The sequence below is a fragment of the Scatophagus argus genome, chromosome 1, assembly GCF_020382885.2.
Source record: "Scatophagus argus isolate fScaArg1 chromosome 1, fScaArg1.pri, whole genome shotgun sequence".
NCBI lineage: Eukaryota > Metazoa > Chordata > Actinopteri > Scatophagidae > Scatophagus > Scatophagus argus.
In genome coordinates this window covers 2,989,397-3,009,559 of record NC_058493.1, presented here as the reverse complement: position 1 = coordinate 3,009,559, position 20,163 = coordinate 2,989,397, and the positions used below count along the sequence as shown (strand labels likewise).

At 41.4% G+C, this 20,163-nt stretch overlaps 1 protein-coding gene across 2 annotated transcripts; it reads left to right on the top strand.

Moving 5' to 3' along the window:
* The first annotated feature begins 398 nt into the window (after positions 1 to 398).
* Positions 399 to 19,615, top strand: vps35 (VPS35 retromer complex component). Of its 2 annotated transcripts, XM_046393664.1 has the most exons (18): positions 399 to 545; positions 1,661 to 1,759; positions 2,803 to 2,899; positions 3,321 to 3,444; positions 4,863 to 5,045; positions 5,583 to 5,802; positions 7,012 to 7,095; positions 7,693 to 7,802; positions 9,265 to 9,361; positions 12,738 to 12,886; positions 13,649 to 13,856; positions 14,813 to 14,968; positions 15,084 to 15,206; positions 15,290 to 15,469; positions 16,796 to 17,035; positions 17,642 to 17,785; positions 18,094 to 18,284; positions 18,794 to 19,615. In XM_046393664.1, exons 1-17 carry the CDS (start codon positions 543 to 545, stop codon positions 18,271 to 18,273), a joined length of 2,397 nt encoding a protein of 798 aa, XP_046249620.1. In that variant the 5' UTR covers positions 399 to 542; the 3' UTR covers positions 18,274 to 18,284; positions 18,794 to 19,615. The 2 variants fall into 2 exon arrangements, with proteins under 2 accessions (XP_046249620.1, XP_046249528.1); XM_046393572.1 differs by having other exon boundaries at positions 18,094 to 19,615.
* The last annotated feature ends 548 nt before the right edge of the window (positions 19,616 to 20,163 follow it).

The window sequence follows — 20,163 nt, the reverse complement described above, 5'->3', positions numbered from 1 at the left end:
TTTAATACTTTCACTAAGACGAAGAGCCCAAGACCAATTAATAACGTTGCAGTTTCAAAGTCCTCGAAATAAGACATTTAACATGACTGTAAACATTTCTGCGCGTTTCAACTGCGCGTATGAACTGTGATAACCTCTGTTTTGTTTTTAATAATCACTGGTTGCCGCTTATATTGTGACATTTAACTTTGCGTAGTGCTCAGCTGAGCTCTGCCTGTTGGGCAGTAAGAACTTGAAAGTTAAATAAAATGAAAACTGAGAGATAAAAATGACGAGAAAGCTCCAAGGCACTCTTTTAAACAATTAAAATACCTTCATTATCACAGTATATCCACGGGAGACCTTCAAACAAAGGGGGAAAAAGAAAAATAACTTTAAGTGCACCCTAACGTTGCCCAAACCCATATCCTGCAAGTGATGGAGCACTGACCACGCCTGTTCTCTGATGTGCAAGCTGAGCGCAGACCGTGAAGGCAGCATTAATGTGAGTCACATGACAGGCCAGGCTCTCCGACTGATCTGATACACATCTAATAATAATCATGGTAAGCACTTTTCCAGATAGAATATTATTCCATGGCTTTGCATATTTCCTTCGGATACCCGCTTGTGTTCATTCTCGGTCAATGAAACAACTAATCTAAAGTGTTAGCCGTAAAATTAGACTTGTGTGTGAGTGGTGCTATGGCCTAACGCTTCTGAGGCAATGTCACACAGCAGCTAGCTAGGCTAACAAGCTACCAACTGGTTGAAAAACCGAGTGACTTGGTGTTGTACTTAAATTGTTTTATTCTGTAAGACACTTATCATGCCCTAATATTGTGTGGTATGTGTTTGGTCAAATGAGCCAGTAAACACAAACACCGATATTTCTGGGGCAAACAGGTGACGCTGTGGCAACTAACGCTAGCTGCTGTTAGCGCACTCTTCCGCTTTGCTGTGTCATATTTTTCTAAGCTATATGTTATGGCCTGAACTCATTCCAGCGGTAACAAACAGGAATTGTGTCAGCTGGTTGGCAGCTGCATCATGTCTAAACTATGTCAGAGTGGCAGAACACATATTTCTGTACATAACGCTGCATAAAGGCAGATATCTGACGTGCAGATATGCCTGCGCCACCCGCAAACATTTAGCTAAGTTCCGTGTGATCGCGCTCTTATGGGAATTGCAACTGAGTAGCTAAGTTGAGGGACACATTTTGGACAGCCAGGTTTCCAGGTACAGAGCCTCTATATATGTTTTACACGGAGTATTGTCACTGACAGTACGAGCACTTGAAGTATTTGGTTGAGGTGATGGCGATTAAACTTTAAAACTGATTGCAACATCCCTTAAAACGCTAAATAAATTCACTAAATTCAATAAAATGGCAAATGTTGCAGGTCTTCATTGTCTTACATACCCGTAAGACCAGTGAGTTAAGTATAACATGAAGCTTATTTTATTGCCTCATGAAAGAACCAGATAATTTCACGTTGACTAAGTCTACCCACCCTTTTGTGTCCCATTAGAGCTATGAAATCAGTAATCTTCAATTTCGAGTGATGTAGTAATACATTTGTTGACCTTCTTGATTTATTCAGCAAGATTATGTCAATAATTGTAGGTGATCATGCAGTTACTTGAATAAGTTGTTTCCACTCTCCTGGTGTTGCAGCCTACCACACAGCAGTCTCCCCAGGATGAGCAGGAGAAGCTTCTCGATGAGGCTGTGCAGGCTGTCAAGGTCCAGTCATTCCAGATGAAGCGATGCCTGGTAGGACAATTCCTGTCTGTCAGAATATCATGATGGTTGTGATAACTATACCCCAAGCCTCTATGCTGAGGGAAATCAGTGGCATCTCCTGCGCACATTTTCACATATCAAATTTCTTTAGAAAAATGGATTCCTTGTCATACATGAAATGACATTAATGCTCAGTGAGAAAATCCATCCATCCATTTTCTATGCCAGCTTCATCCTGCAGGGAGCTGGAGCCTGTCACTGGACAGTCAGTCGCAAGGCTGGGCAACACACTCACTCCTAGCAGAGTAGTCAATTAATCACCTAATGTGCATGTTTTGGGGATTGTGGAGAAAACCCACCCAGGCACAGGGAGAACATGCAAACTCCACATAGAAGGGCCCAGACCGGGATTCGAACCTGGAACCCTTTTGCTATGAGGCGACAGTGCTGACCACTGCACCACCATGTCCCAGGCCAGCAGCGAGATTATTTTCTTCTAAGTGACTTGTTGAAACTGTTCTTAACCCCAAAATGCAATGTATTGCAATTGCAGTGTATATTTTCATTCACTTGACTCAGATTTTTACAAATGGCAGCCAAACAACCCCCACACAGCCCTGTTTTCAGCTTTGTGACGATGCGTTTTCCAGCTAATCCAAGAGACTTTTAAATGGTTTATTTAGCTTAAGAAGTCGGAGAATTTTCTAAACACATGAAAGAACACTTCATCCCTCACTTTGTCAGAAAAGATCAAAAGTACCAGATTTGGAGTTACACGATACAAACTAGCTGAGCTGAGCCCAGCTGTACCCTGCTGTGGAAACAATAAATTCTCTACTGGCAAAACCTTGTCCACTTGTTCATTTGTCATACATACATGTCAGCATTTTCAAAATGTAAAATTTTCACATTTCACAAAGGGTTGCATTACATTTAAATTACTGTGTAACATGTTATGTATGTGATGTAATCGGTGTAAAGTCATTTTCCTAATTTTTTTGAAATACTGAAAAGTTTGGGGTGTGGTTATTTTTCGTTTTCATTCCTGTATTATTCTGTTTTGCGCTCTGCAGGACAAGAACAAGCTGATGGATGCTCTGAAGCATGCGTCTAACATGCTGGGTGAGCTGAGGACGTCCATGCTTTCTCCAAAGAGCTATTATGAGCTCTGTATCCTTTAGAGCTGTTGATTATTCATGTTGGAGAAGGCTGATACAAGGCAATCATTCTTGCCTGTCTCAGACTGCTTAACTCTGTTGACATTTCAATGGTGGATGGCAGTTTTGTGTTTAATCATATGTAAACCTATTTAACTGTTTAATAACAGTATAGTGCTGGTCTGGCTCATAGAAAACATGTTTTTTTTTGTTTTTGTTTTTTTTTTTGCTTGTTGGCTTATTGATTACTTTGGATGACTGAATACGGTGTATTGAGCTGAGTGCTGCGAAAATCTGGGTGGCCTGTGTACTCCTGTGCCTGTACATGTCCTGTGTAGATACTGGCTGCTGTACTGTTAACATGCTGCAAATAATTATTTCTGTTTGTGTATGACTCATAGTGGTATTGCGCTGGTCCCTAACAGTCTTCTCAGATATGGCTATCTCTGATGAACTCCACTACCTAGAAGTTTATCTGACTGATGAGTTTGCCAAGGGACGCAAAGTGGCAGATCTCTATGAGCTGGTCCAGTATGCAGGCAACATCATCCCTAGACTGTGAGTATCACCTGAACTAGTTCAGTGTCTTAAGATATATAAAAATAGACACACCACTTTATGGGGTTGTTTTTCATGGGTTGGGCTCGGCCCCTTACTTCCAGTGAAGGGAAATCTTAATGCTTCAGCATACCGAGACATTTTGGACAATGCTGTGCTTCCAACTTTGTGGCAACAGTTTGGGAAAGGTCCTTTTCTATTCCAGCATGACTGTGCCCCAGTGCACAAAGCAAAGCTCAAAGACATGATTGGATGAGTTTGGTGTGGAGGAACTTGACTGACCCACACAGAGTCCTGACCTCAACCCCATCCAACACCTTTGGGATGAAGTGGAACAGAGATTGTGAGCCAGGCCTTTTGGTCCAACATCAGTGTCTGACCACACAAATGCTCTACTGCATGAGTGGGCAAAAATTCCCACATAAACAGAGGAGTGGAAACTGTTATAGCTGCAAAGTTAAATTCGGTCAGGTGCCCCATTATTGTTATATAGTCTCTTTTTTGCATTTGTAAGTATGTAATATTTGTAATATTATTTATATTGACCAAAACAAACATATTATCTGTTCCTGTAGTTTCACATCAGTGCATCTCATTGTTATGGTTTGCTTTTATACTGAATGCAGTAGTGCATATAAAAAGCATCATGTTGCTACAGATTAGTCTACCATGTCATTTTGGAATTAACTTCTTTAAACGGTGAATGGCTGCATTTATGCTGCGCTTCCTTCCAACGCACTTTACCTCACACACATACACTAATAGTAGTTGGCTACCATGCAAGATCCTGACCGTCTATTGGATTGGACCCGTGGGGTTGCATCGACTAATATTTTGGTATTTGCTGTGAGCATGAGGATGATGGACAGTTTTGAAGGCACTGGTGAAGTGTAAGGACATGACTCTCACAGTGCTGCCCTGCTACTCCAGGCGTGTGTTTGCCCTGTGATGATCCTCCTCCTTAGAACTGTTCTGTATCAATTTCCCATTCAGTCCCCTCTGGAGAGCCCGGAGCTCTTCTGTCTCTTGGAATGGATGTCCTTTTCTTCCTCTTGAGGATACTTTTGTGTGTCTGTAGTTTGCTATTTGGAAAATGACAGGCCTTTTTGTTTTGGTGTCACAGATGGCTTTTATATTGGAGCTGTATGCCTCTTTCAGCTCCTCCTTAGAATTGCTGCAGTAAGTGAGTGGTGTCCACCAGTTCTGCTTCAGTCTCATGAAATGCAACATGCCTTTTTGCCACCAGTAATCACACAGACCCTTCCCTTATCTGTGTTCTTTGTGTATGCACTGAGGAGGCCCAAAGCACTATCAGTACTTGTGAATTCTCTTCCTGTGCTGATCTTTGTTTGTGTTGAATACTTTAAAGTGTTGTTGTTTTCAGATCAAGCCTCTTTGCTTTGCCCCTCTCTCCACAGCTATCTGCTAATCACAGTGGGAGTAGTGTACGTTCGCTCCTTCCCCCAGTCTCGTAAGGACATTCTGAAGGACCTGGTTGAGATGTGTCGTGGTGTCCAGCACCCACTCAGAGGGCTCTTCCTCAGAAACTACCTGTTGCAGTGCACCCGCAATATACTGCCAGACGATGGAGAGCAGTCAGAGTAAGCATGTCAAGTCTGTTCTGAGTTGCAGATTAGTGCATGGCCATGTTATTAATGATGAAAATAGTAATAACTATACAACCCTGATCTCCAGAAGTTTGGATGCTTTGTAAAATTAAATGAAAACAGAGTTTGAAGTGTTCCTGAGCACATGCTGTGATATCTTTTACACAGTCGTGTTTGTCAAAGTGATGAACCTCACTCCATCCCTGCATGTGAACGACTGAGCTTTTCCAAGATGCTGCTTTCATACCCAATCGTGTTTTTTGGAGCAGCACACAATTTTCCCAGTCTTTTGCTGCTCCCGTCCCAACTTATTTGAAACGTGTTGCTGGCATCAAATTCACAATAAGCATATGTTTACAAAAATCAATTAAGTTATTGAGGTCAACTGATGCATGACAGTATTTCATCCGTACCTACAGGTACAATGCCTTGTTTGTGAGACGTGCATGTCATAAATGTCTTGCTGTGTTTTTAACTTTGATTATTTTGAGAAGCATCCCTGTTTGTGAACGTGTGGCCGTCTCTCCACAGGGGCTCAGAGGAAATGACTGGTGATATCAACGACTCCATTGACTTTGTCCTTCTGAACTTTGCCGAAATGAACAAGTTATGGGTTCGAATGCAGCATCAGGGTCACAGCCGAGACCGAGAGAAGAGAGAGAAAGAACGACAGGAGCTCAGGATTCTGGTGGGCACCAACCTAGTTCGCCTCAGCCAGCTGGAAGGTGTCAATGTGGAAAAGTACAAACAGGTGTGTGTTTGTGTCTGTGTTTTCCGGTTCCTGCTTCTACTCTGTTCCAACATCTTTGTGGCTTACATAAAGGCAAAGCTTGCTTCACAAAGGAAAGTGATTGAAAAGGGCAGTTAAGTCTGCTGGACAGAGTCAGACTCAGCAGAGAGGCTGAGCTGAATGTGCTGGCAGGAGGTGCATTTCAGTAGCCAACAGTTCTTAGGTCATTTGACGGGAATCATGATTTTGACACCAAATCCTAATAAAGAAGGAGCCCGTGAGCCGTGTTACACGAAGACACCGTGCACATGTCCACATCAGTCACATTACATTCAGTATAGGCAGGTTTAAGCCCACACATTTAAAATTACAGATTACCACTCTATCATTCATTATTGTATTAGAAATACTAAGAATTGTCAGTCAGTTTTTTTGCGGAGACCACGCCAAATTCGACCGTTTGTTTCATCAGAGTTGAGGAGCAGAACTAATAATGTTAATCATAGTCATAGAGTCCCATGCTGTCAGCTATTTTCCCAAAACAGAATAGCAGACAAATGTCCTTCCTCTATGCTGCTAGCAGTATGTTAGTGTAAACGTACAAGCAAGGCTGGAGGTGTGAGAGAGTTTTTATCTTGTGAATGGAGTCCTGCACCGCTCCAGTTTGCAAACCTGCACTGCGCCACACACAATATATGAAATGATCTTTAAACCAAGAGCTGACGAGGGGAATGATCAAGCTAAGAGATAAATAAAACGCAACTGTATGCACGTTGAGAAGACAGAAGCACCCTCCATGTTGTCAGTGGATTATGTTGTGACAAAGTTGTTGGCAGAAGTGTTTTCTCACCCTGTCTGACTGATCGCCAAAACCAGTCTGCCTTGAGCGCAGGCACGACACTTTCTCTCTTTCACTTAACCACACACCCTCTCTAAAAGCCACTCTAATCTTGTTCCGCAATTACATGCATTGGTTCTGATTCAAAAACAGATCAGGAATACACACATACAAGCCAAACTAAAACTACACACTGCTGAGAAAGTTAAGCTCCTTTGATACTGTCACTTTAAGATAAACCAGTACAGTCACTGCAGTGCAGTGTGAACATTGTCGTCGGGTGTGTGCAAAGCTGATATGACATGCCCGGTGTCAGACATACTGTGCAGTCATTTAGCTGCTTTGGTAAATTCCCTTTGTGTGTTGAAACAGCTTTTCCTTTCTTTCCACAGGTTGTTCTTCCTGGAGTGCTGGAGCAGGTTGTGAACTGCAGAGACTCGCTGGCTCAGGAGTATCTAATGGAGTGTATCATTCAGGTTAGACACCTGAGACACACTGACTGTGTTGGAGCCAAAGCAGTTCATTGAATGAAAATTCAATTGTTATTTACTCACCCCCATGATAATTGAAAGTCGGGTGAAGTTTCTTAGTCCAGAAAGTCTGGAGCTTCACAGCAAAACATTGCAATGTTCTCCTGAACAATTGAAGCAGATGGAGGCATGTTTTAAAAGGTTAAAAAACCACTGAAGAAAATGAAGATTTCTCCATATAGATGAAGTGTAATGCAAGTCTCCACAAGCCCAGAGATCCAAAATTGATTTGAAAAAAAGTTTATTTATATGCCAGCATCGCATCACATTTTAGTCAATTTGTGCCATCACTGCAAAGATTTTTGTTTTTACGTTAGCGGAAGAAATGTCGAAGTACTCAAAATTTTGCAATATTGCAGTTTTAAATATGGATTTGAAGACAAATTCTCAGTGCCTATAAAATGGTCTTCCAGCCAGCCCTCAAATCCTGAACAGTGCCGGACTGAATTTAGCAAAGCTTAAATAAATAGATAAATAAATACAAAATAGTAAAGTATAATCATAGCCCAACCCACCTGATCTAAACTTGTCTTGTTTTGTAAGGTTTTCCCTGATGAGTTCCACCTTCAGACCCTGAATCCTTTCCTGCGTTCTTGCGCTGAGCTCCATCAACACGTCAATGTCAAGAACATCATCATTGCTCTCATTGACAGGTACGCTTAGAATAGAATAGAATGCATTTATTGTCACTATACACATGTACAATGAGATTAAAAGCCAACTCCACAGTGCAAACAGTAAAGTAAGAATAAACAAAACAGTATAAAAATAGATATGTTGCTATTTACAGTGTTATATGTATTGCACATTATGAATGGGATATTGCACATAGAGAGGTATAGCACAGGAGGTCAAAGACTGGTGCTTGAGGTGAATGGACTATGGAATCAGAGCATATGAGAATTCAAGGTGGTTATTGCATTTGGGAAGAAGCTGTTTTTGAATCTATTAGTCCTCTTCCTGATGCACCTGTAGCGCCTCCCTGAGGGCAACAGGTTAAACAGGTTAGAGCCAGGGTGGGAACTGTCCTTGCTGATGGTTTTGGCTCGGCTGAGGCAGCGGGAGGTGTAAATGTCCATCAGGGAGGGGAGAGGGCAGCCGATGATCTTCTGTGCTGCCTTTACAACTCTCTCTCTCCCTGTCTGCCACAGTGCAGCTCCCGTACCATACTGTGATACATTATGTCTGCAGGCTTTCGATGGATGAGTGGTAGAAGGTCCGCAGCAGGTTGGAGTTTAGATTGTGCTTCCTGAGGACTTTCAGGAGGTGTAGCTGCTGCTGAGCCTTCTTGATAACTGCCATGATGTTCTCTGTCCAGGAGATGTCACTGGAGATGAGGACGCCGAGAAACCTGAAAGTGTCTCTCCACACACACGCCGTTGATGTAAAGGGGGGCTGGGTCGGTGCTGTGCTTCCTGAAGTCAATGATGATCTCTTTAGTGTTCTTGGTGTTCAGAAAGAGGTTATTCTCTGAACACCAGGTTGTCAGCTTCAGAATCTCCTTCTCTGTATGCTGCCTCATCACCCTTTGAGATGAGACTGACCACTGTAGTGTCATCAGCAAACTTGACGATAAGATTGTTGTTGTGGGTCGGACTGCAGTCGTGGGTGTAGAGGCAGTACAGGAGGGGGCTCAGCACACCGCCCTGTGGTGAGCCGATGCTCAGTGTGCGGGTGGAGGAGAGGTGGTGGCCAAGCCTCACAGCCTGGGGTCGATTTATAAGATTGAAAACGCTTTGATATATGTTAATATTTTTTCCCCTGACATTTTAGTGTACAGACAGTGTCATTGTTTGCAGCTTTTGATAAAATCAATTTAAACTATACTCATAGTAAAACAATTCAGTATAAGCACCATGCAACAAATACTAAGTGAAACACTGTTGTGTTCAGTCAGGCATTAGTAAGTAGTTTGTGATGCTGTTGTGATGATTAAAATCTGCAGTGAAGTGCTCACCTTCAGTAGTTTTTAGCATTTTAAAGAGAAACTTAATACTCTAGCATAGATTTTCTCTGTGAAAATAACCTCTGATTTAACTCTGTGAAATGGGAACAGGAACAATAGATGATATGATAAAATGACTGTTGAGTAAGGGTTCTTGCCTTGCTTTTCAGACTTGCGCTTTTTGCTCATCGAGAAGACGGCCCTGGCATTCCAGCTGAGATCAAACTGTTTGACATCTTCTCTCAGCAAGTGGCTACTGTCATTCAGGTAAGTTGCGTTCGGTGAAACAACATGTATGTTAAACTGTAATACATGGAATTTCTAGTACATGGAGGTGTTTAAATGTTATGGGGTTGTTACACAAGGTTTTGTGACATCACGAGTGACCATGGCTGTCCATGAGTGTGACGCCATGTGGGAAGGATCAGTTCTTATGCCTCATTGTTTTGATGTATATTGTACTGTAGCACACACCAGAGGGAGGGAGCCTTTTTGATTGCTTTGTAAACAGCAGCAGGTGTGGCAGGTTGAACTTCTGAGCTGGCGTAAGAAGAACAACCCCATTTCCAAAAAAAAGTTGGAATGCTGTGTGACATGTAAATAAAAATAGAATGAAATGATTTGCAAATCTCATAAGCCCATATTTTATTCACAGTAGAAAACAGAAAACATATCAAAAGTTGAGAGTGAGGCATTTTACTATTTCATGAAAAATATCATTCATTCATCTGTCATATTGAATTTGATGGCACTTCCTGGAAAGTTGGGACAGGCCCATGTTACACCACGGTGTAGCGCCCCCTCTTCTTTTAACAACAGTCCATTACTGTCTGTGAACTGAGGAGACCGGTAGCTGGAGTTTTCAGAGAGGAATGTTGACCTGTTCTCACCTGATACAGTATTCTAACTGCTCAACAGTCCTTGGTCTTTGTCATATTTTTCGTTTTAAGATGCGCCAAATGTTTTCAGTTGGTGAAAGGTCTGGACTGCAGGCAGACCAGTTCAGCACCCGGACTCTTTTTCTCCAAACCATGCTGTCATAGATGCAGTGTGCGGTTTAGCGTTGTCCTACTGAAATATGCAAGGCCTTCCCTGCCTGAAAAGCCAGCTCCAGTGTTGTCTGGATGGGAGCATATGCTGCTCGAAAACATGTACAGTGGTATGAAAAAAGTATCTGAACCTTTTGGAATTTCTCACATTTCTGCATAAAATCACCATCAAATGTGATCTGATCTTTGTCAAAATCACACAAATGAAAAAACAGTGTCTGCTTTAAATAAAACCACCCAAACATTTATAGGTTTTCATATTTTAATGAGAATAGCATGCAAACAATAACAGTAGGGGGAGGAATAAGTAACTGAACCATCACATTTAATATTTTGTGGCCCCCCCTTTGGCAGCAATAACTTCAACCAGACGCTTTCTGTAGCTGCAGATCAGTCTGGCACATCGATCAGGGCTAATCTTGGCCCATTCTTCTTTACAAAACTGTTGTAGTTCAGTCAGATTCCTTGGATGTCTGGCATGAATCGCTGTCTTGAGGTCATGCCACAGCATCTCAATGGGGTTCAAGTCTGGACTTTGACTTGGCCACTCTAGAATGTGTATTTTGTTCTTCTGAAACCATTCTGAAGTTGATTTACTTTTGTGTTTTGGATCATTGTCTTGTTGCAGCATCCATCCTCTTTTTAACTTCAACTGTCTGACAGACGGCCTCAGGTTTTCCTGCAAAACATCCTGATAAACTTTTGAATTCATTTTTCCATTGATGATTGCAAGTTGTCCAGGCCCTGAGGCAGCAAAACAGCCCCAAACCATGATGCACCCTCCACCATGCTTCACGGTGGGGATGAGGTGTTGATGTTGGTGAGCCGTTCCATTTGTCCTCCACACATGACGTTGTGTATTCCTCCCAAACAATTCAACTTTGGTTTCATCAGTCCACAAAATATTTTGCCAAAACTTCAGTGGAGTGTCCAAGTGCCTTTTTGCGAACATTAAACGAGCATCAATGTTTTTCTTAGAAAGCAGTGGCTTCCTCCGTGGAGTCCTCCCATGAATACCATTCTTGGCCAGTGTTTTACATATAGTTGATGTGTGCACAGAGATATTGGACTGTGCCAGTGATTCCTTCAAGTCTTTAGCAGACACTCTCGGGTTCTTTTTTACCTCTCTGAGTAGTCTGCGCTGAACTCTTGGCGTCATCTTTGGTGGACGGCCACTCCTTGGGAGAGAAGCAACAGTTCCAAACTCTCTCCATTTGTAGACAACTTCTCTGACTGTCGATGGATGAACATCCAGACTTTTAGAGCTGGTTTTGTATCCTTTCCCTGCTTTATACAGATCAACAATTCTTGATCGCAGGTCTTCAGACTCTTTTGAGGGAACCATGGTGCACATCAGACAATGCTTCTCAAGACAATTCTTACCAGGTGTGTTTTTTATAGTGGGCAGGGCAGCTTTAAGCAACTCATCAGTGATTGGGCACACACCTGACTTCAATAGTTTGGTAAAAATTGGTTTCAATTGCCCTTTAAGTCTCCTTAGGCAGAGGGTTCAGTTACTTATTCCTCCCCCTTCTGTTATTGTTTGCATGCTATTCTCCTTAAAATATGAAAACCTATAAATGATTGGGTGGTTTTAGTTAAAGCAGACACTGTTTTTTCATCTGTGTGATTTTGACAAAGATCAGATCACATTTGATGGTGATTTTATGTAGGAATGTTAGGATTTCCAAAAGGTTCAGATACTTTTTCATACCACTGTATATAACTTTCAGCATTGATGCTGTCTTTCCAGATGGGCAAGCTGCTTACTTCCATAGGCACTGATGCACCCCATACCCCGTCACAGATGCAGACTTTTGAACTGAGCGCGAATAATAAGTCCCTCTGCTTTTTAAGAGACACGATGTCCATGGTTTCCAAAAAATACTTCAAATTTGGATTCGTCTGACCACAGAAAAATTTTCCGCTTTGCCACAGTCTTTGCATTTTTGGATAGCACGGCCATCTGTGTTGTGATGTGACTGCATACCTTCACCTCAGCTTAAAGTTTAGAGGAGCTGCTAAATACAACTGGCCATGACAAATTAGTACACAGAAAATAACATAAAACAGCACATTTCTCAATTTTAGAAAGTCCAGCAGTATTGAAGGCTGCATTGAAAGTGCCTAGTTGTGATGTTGATGCTGCTTAGTAGGGATTTGCAAATCATTGCATTCTGTTTTTATTTACATTTCACACAGCGTCCAGGTGTTTTTTGGAATTGGGGTTGTACATCCTGTTCTGCGCTATTAACCCTGAGGGATTTTTTAGATCAGTTCTTTTATCATAATTTAAGTGACCACGGAGGGAGATTAGCTGAGCGGAAAATGCATGTAATTATATCTGATTTAATTAGCATTTTTAAGCATGGAAAAATCAATGATAAACTAGTGAATGTTGTTAAAGGGACAGTTTTAGGTTAGAGGGGAGATCTAATGAGATTTCATCTTGGATGAACATAAAGTTTCTAATGGTGCCAGTTCAAAAAAAAAAAAAAAATCAACTTTACGTGTGAATGGACTCCTCCCAAGCTGTGGTGACTTCAAGCTTCAAACACTTTACTCATGTTTTCATTCTGTGATTCTGCCTTCAGTCTCGCCAGGACATGCCATCAGAGGACGTGGTCTCTCTTCAGGTCTCCCTCATCAATTTGGCCATGAAATGCTACCCTGATCGTGTGGACTATGTGGATAAGGTCCTGGAGGGCACTGTGGAGATATTCAACAAGCTCAACTTAGAACAGTAAGTCTTGAAAGTCCTGATAAGCTGAAGTTTAATTGCTCACAGGTCACTGCCAGTATTCATCTGTGTGTTCAGGGGAGAGAGTGGGGCAGTCCCTAGAGATGTGACAATTATTCAGTTTTTCAGCCATCCCTCCAAACTGTCAGGGCTAAGAAATGTCAAGCGGTTGGGTTGCAGTTTGCAAGCCTGTGGTTACTTTAAAACTAAAAGTACCCCTCAGTTTTGAGTAGGTGGGGGATTTCAAAACAAAACACTACTAGAAAAAAAGACAAGATGCAGATTCGGTCTTGAATGGAAGAAAAGCACAAAAACAATTTATCTTGCTAACAGTGAGTAAAAAGAGGTTGAACCCAGAACAGAAACAAAGATGTGTTCAGACAGTCAACATAACCTAAAACAAAGGATCTCACTAATACCTTACATGTCTGTCCTAACACAAATAAAAGTTAATAAAGAACATATGACAAGAACAGTGTGTGCAGCAAGATTCCCTGACTTTGTTTGGCAATGTTAGATTTGTCCACGAACATCTGTCAGAAGTACAGAGGATGAACCATTATGAAAAACCCTGAACACATGCCTTTCACGTGAATGCGCACAAACTTCATTAAGTTGACAATGAACCAACTGACAAACATTGTATTCGCCATCATAGTACATTGCATACTTTCATTTTTCTCATACTCCTGTTGCATTATGTAGATCTTTTTAATACATACGATGCCTTTTTAAATATACTTTTTCCTTTCCTGCCTCCCTTAGCATAGCGACCAGCAGTGCAGTGTCAAAGGAACTCACCCGACTACTGAAGATTCCAGTGGACACCTACAACAACATCCTGACGGTGCTGCAGCTCAAGCACTTCCCTCCGCTCTTCGAGTACTTCGACTACGAGTCGCGCAAGAGCATGAGTTGTTACGTGCTGAGCAACACACTGGACTACAACACCACCATTGTGGCACAGGAACAGGTTAGATTCCTAGCTACCACTTCAGCGCAGGGATTGATTTATTTACTTATTTGCAATGAAAGCAGTAGTTGTGATTTACGTCAATCCTTAACAATTTTCTATAAATGCACACAGAAATAAATAAATAACAATAAGGCAAATATTGTATTTTTTACTCCACTACATTTATTACATAACACCAATACCGATAATCAGAAAATGTTTAATATCTGCCTTGTTTGATTATTGGTTCATCCCTATTGCAAAACGAACTCCACATTCTTCATTCTTTCTGACAGCTGTTCCACAAGTTTGCCCCTTTGACAGATAAACATCATATTTTCCACATCCTTACCCTTGTTTTTTTTAATATAAAAGTGCCGAGCTCTGTCTAATTTCAGTCAACAATCATCTGAATACTGACATTATTTTGTGTGTTCATATGTATCAGCAGAACTGTATTATTGTGTACCTCCTGACAGTAGGTAATGTATGGAACTGTGAGAAATGAAAGCAGTATATATAGTGAGTTCTAATTAAAGACATCTTTAGTTTTATGTTATATTGCGCTGATCTTAGACGTGCTATGCAATTGACAACTCAGTCAGATTTGCATATTTTCGTATTTTAAAATAGCATCAGATCTGACCCTTTGATAACAGAGCAGCAATGCTAGATGGACATATCATACACTGGACATAGAATACAGTCCCAAGTAAAACAAAAAAACATTAAGAAGCTTTCAAAAGTGTACAGAGAAATGACATTTAAAGCTTAAACTTAAAATTGTAAAAAGAAGAAGAATTTCTGATGTGAAGTGAGATTGTCTCTCATCATGTTGCCCTCAGTAACTCCACTTTGCAGTGGACATGGTTTTGTGATGTGCGTCGCAGACACACTTACTCAGCAAAGAACAGTAAGTAAATTCGAAGAAAAATGCATCAAGTCTAAACATTCTCCCTCCCTGTTGTCTCTAGGTGGACTCCATCTTGAACTTGGTGTCCACGCTGATACAGGACCAGCCAGACCAACCAGCTGATGACCCTGATCCTGAAGACTTTGCTGAGGAGCAGAGCCTTGTTGGTCGTTTCATCCATCTGCTCCACTCTGAAGATCCTGATCAGCAGTACCTCGTGGGTCCTTCCCTCGTCATTATAGAAACTAGTACAGTAGAAATTAGTATTTTTCCCACAGCCACAGAGTCTTTCCTGTTATCTCTCTGAAGTTAACATTCTGATTTGTGGTCAGATTCTGAACACAGCCCGGAAACACTTTGGTGCGGGTGGAAACCAAAGGATTCGCTACACACTCCCTCCTCTGGTGTTTGCTGCCTACCAGCTGGCCTTCAGATACAAGGAAAACTCCTCACTGGTATGCGACATCCTTTTTCACATGCTGCATTTGTAGTATTGTCTGTCCTGTTATTAAATTACCCTATATTTGTCTCCCATCAGGATGACAAGTGGGAAAAGAAGTGTCAGAAGATCTTTTCCTTCGCTCACCAGACCATCAGTGCACTTATCAAGGCCGAGCTTGCTGAGCTGCCTCTTCGACTGTTCCTGCAGGGGGCGTTGGCTGCAGGCGAGATTGGCTTTGAGAACCATGAGACTGTAGCTTATGAGTTCATGTCACAGGTAGGAGGTTTCATAATGAGAGCAGTGAGAGCTGCACATCTGTGGTCCAAACCAAATTAGCCCAGGTGTAGAAGTGGCCAATTAAGATAATAAACATCTGCCTTTAACAGTTTCATTTTGAGGGTTAGTAGTCATTTCAGTTTTTGTGCTGGCCTCATGGAGTCATATCAATAGTTACATTAGACTCAGGGGAAGGAACAGGTGCTGTTGCTCTAGGATACACTTAGAAATGCTTTATATACAGCAGATAGTAACAGTATGTGAGATTTAAAATGTTTTCTTCTTTAATTCACTGTACAAATTTAAAAGACTGAGATGGTCAGACTAGCTAATGCACATTTTTTTTTCTTGTATGAGGGAAACATAAATGTGCATTTGTTCTAGACATACACGATAATCGGTATTGGCCATCAGTTATTGACTGATAATATTCTGATATGATAAGCTGATAAGTTGATGTGGGCATTAAACTTTTTTTGTCAGGTTAGGGGGTCTTTGACATGAAAAAGTGTGGGAACCACTGGTCTAAAGGATGTTAACTTTTCTCACAAACTGCAGAAAACAGAAATTGACATTCCCTGACATAAACCACCACGTTCTCATCAGATGCTCACAAACACTGGTTAAACAGTAACTTAACAAAACAGCAACCTCAGACTATTCAGTCCGCCACAACATGATAAAAAAATGTGGCCCACTGTTGCAGCTGCAGCTTTTATCCAGCTTGTTGTAAAACAGGTGTGTGTGGCTGTCCAGAGAGCAGCACAGTGTACACAGTGTACTAGACACATATGTGTTTATTTATGTGGATATGTCCCTCCACCAGAAACATTTCGAAATGCACAGTGGTGTGCAGATTTTACATATTATTTAGTTAGTTTACTTAGTTCCGCATATATCATATAGCATCGGCAATAGACCAGAGGAAGTCAAAGGAAACTTGAAATTTAAGGTAGTGTTTTGTCCTGCGTGTGTCTGCATAGAATAGCAGTGAATTGGTTTAGCTTTGGTTACATTAAGAAGATTACATGTATGATGAACGACAGTAATGTGTTATCTGTTCAAGTGGATGTGCTAACACTTAAATTCTGACCTTTAATTTACACATTCTGGGCAAAAGTGAATTTGTGGTGTTAATTGATAGAAAAGTAGTGCTGAACCCCTTGATTGCAGTAGTATTGAAAACTGGGTGATCAACCATGACCAAATAACTACAGCTGATAACAAGCCAGACCTCTTGCTATCTCTTTTTTACATCCTCTGCCACATTGCCAACCTCAACTTCCCCATTTCTTCTTTTGCTTCTGCTTACTGTCCCCTCACCAGGCCTTCTCTCTGTATGAGGATGAGATCAGCGACTCCAAAGCCCAGCTGGCAGCCATCACACTGATCATAGGAACCTTTGAGCGGATGCGATGCTTCAGTGAGGAAAACCATGAGCCGCTGAGGACTCAGTGTGCGCTGGCTGCCTCCAAGCTGCTGAAAAAACCCGACCAGTGCAGAGCCGTCAGTATCTGCGCCCATCTCTTTTGGTCAGGTCGCAGCACTGACAAAAACGGTGAAGAGGTGTGTTTGACTTGCTTTTCTCTTGGGTTTTTTCACACTGACTCAAACATACTTTTATTTTGAAATATCTTTACATCAGATAAGTGATCTAAATGTGCTGAGAACGTAACACCATGTTACTTACTCTGGTTAATTTAATGACGTACAGTCGTGACCTGCAGTTTTCAGTTTTAAAAACAGCTCACTCAACATTTTCAGTTGAGATGACCAACTTAATACACTAAATTTAAATACTTTTTTTAAATTTATTGTTAAGTATTTGAGGGCATTTTTGCTTTTTATTAGATAGAAGACAATACAGAGGTGACATGAAATGAAAGTAGGAAGTTGGTGGATGACACGCTACAGAAGTCCCACAGACATTATTATAACATGATCAATGTCTTCAGTCCCTGAGCTGTCAGGAGAGGCCAAATGTTTTCTAATGGAACATGAAGATAAAAGAAGGAAACGGTTTGTTTCTTAATTATAGACTTAATTTTAGAACCGACATTTATCTTGTCATATTAAATGTATTATTTATCGAGTAGGTTTGCATTGTGCTGACACATTTTCGGTACAACCCGTTACCACAGTTGTTGCTAACTGCTAATGTTGCGCCTTCAGATCCGTGACGGTAAGCGGGTGATGGAGTGTCTAAAGAAAGCTCTGAAGATTGCCAACCAGTGCATGGACCCATCGCTGCAAGTGCAGCTGTTCATTGAAATCCTCAACAGATATGTCTGCTTCTATGAGAGGGAAAATGACGCGGTAAGATGCTGTGTTCCTCGTTGGTTAAGACACTGTTCGAGCTGTGCTGTGAGCAGCTTGTCTGGGCGGTAAAGACGTTGGACAGGGAAAGTATCTCTGGTACTTAGATGTATCTTCATAGACAAAATCTCTTGTAAACAAAGAAACGTAAACTTGTTCTCACCAAAACACATTGTGTGTGTTATTGAGCCTTTCAAATGCATTTCCTCCCTCATAAAGATTTTTAACTCTTTCTTACTAAACGCTGTTCATTTAAGCTCTGTAAATATCCTAACTCTTACTCTGTGCCTCCTCCTTCACCTGTCCAGGTGACTGTCCAAGTATTAAACCAGCTGATCCAAAAGATCAGAGAAGATCTCCCCAACCTGGAGGCGAGTGAGGAAACGGAGCAGATCAACAAACACTTCCACAACACACTGGAACATCTTCGCCTGCAGAGAGAATCTCCTGAGTCTGAGGGCCCTGCATATGAGGGCCTGGTCCTTTAAAACTATTGCAGGTTGGAAGGATTTGGAAGCCCATCCATAGATGTTTCACAATATTATGAATATAACTGCACACACACGAGAACACACAAAACTCCCATCTTGTAGGCCAGGAATAAAAATAAATGTCAAGGAGAGCTAAAAGAACTCACTCATTTATTTTGTTATTGCTCGTTTTCTGCATCACTTCCTCCTTACTGACCCTCGTGAGCAGGTCTGTTTTCTGCAGCAGGTTGGAGGGGTTTGATTCAAGTGTGTGCTAGCAACACTGCACGAGTCTTAGGCACCATTCCTTTATGAATTCCTACTTGACCAATTTGTCTTTAACCGGTATCATTTATTGTCAAGAGTAGACTGTCGTCGTAGGTGTATCCACTGAGCCATCAACCCCTCGCTTGTTCATTTTTCCATACTGAGAAGCGAATGTATTAGCTGAGTGTATAAAGGCTACTGAATCTAGTCGTGGTGTTACATACGAGCTAGTTTCCACCCCTGAATAATCAATAACTCTGCTGTTCTTTAGGATGGGACCACCCAAACTGAAGGCCTGACAAATGGAAGCACATGCAAACTATGGCCCCACAGGAATGATGATGTTCCCATTAAAAACTAATGAATGTTTAAGATAGAGCGTTTTATCTTATCACACTTTGACTGTGGGAACTTAAGTCAGTGTAGTCAGTAATTGGGCTGCAAAAATTGACAAATAATGTTACGAATCTTAACAGCAAAAATTCGGTTCTCGTATTTTGAGCAGTGCTTTTTAGTAACATCAGATTTGTCTCCACATTTCATGTATTACTTTATTTTGGATTTCATAACTGCAGCATGTTTGCATGCTTTAGTGTGCTTGTACCATACGGCCTTGTTTTCAGTTTACTAAACATGGATCCCACCAACTGCAGTGTCTGACTTTGTAATGATTCTTGTCCAACAAAATCCTGTTACTTGGTGACACTGTCCTTTTGGATTAATCTGTTATGGAGGTGGTGCAGCGATTCCTCAGGATTGTATGCTAGTTGACAAGTTGCCATACTGAGTACGTAATGATGTACAAATTTGCGTGTAAGACTTTGGAATTGTTTGCGTCTGACAGTGTCTGCTGATCTCCCTTTCTTAGTTACTGTTCTTGTTGATTTGTGGGGGGGGCAGTATTGACCATTTTCTTTCCCCTTTTGAATCTGTATGTAAACCCACTTGTAAATCAGATGAAGAAAAAAAGCAGATTAAATAGCAATTATCATTGTCATTTGCTGAAATAAAATGAAAATTAACAGTACATATTTGCATTTTGTTAATTTTACACACAGCATATGCGTATAATAAAAGCCTATCATTATTAATACATTGAGTGACTGTCATATATTCTTAAGGGAACCCTTTAACAGATCTTGGAACCTACTGGTCTACTGGGTGAGTGATGTCCCAGCCTCAGCTGGTCACAGAGGATCTTGTGGAGGATGTGGTGACCGAGCCGTCTGAGTTGGTGGTGTAAGATGGTGGCCTCCATGTGCTAATGTGTGTGCTATAGGGCCATTTGCAGTGACATGCACAACCTCATGGTGCCCGATAACTCCTTTTCAAATCTTGTGATTACTCTGAGCTTTTACATTAAGATTTCCCAGAAGAATTTTGTCTTTCTTAGGGACTTCAGGGATTGTATCATCCAGCTGCCAGAAGAATCCTTTACTTTGTCTTGAGATGATTGTGTGCTGCAGAAGCATTAAGGAGGGTGGCATCTGGCTTTCCATCTAAAGGAATGCACAAAGGAGTCTTCCACTGACACCAGTGGGTGTTTCTGTTGAATTGGGCAGGAGGCACTGCTTTACTGCTTGTCCCACATCATGAAAATGTTTGCCTTCCGTAAGTATAGCCACAGTTCTGAGTCTATAC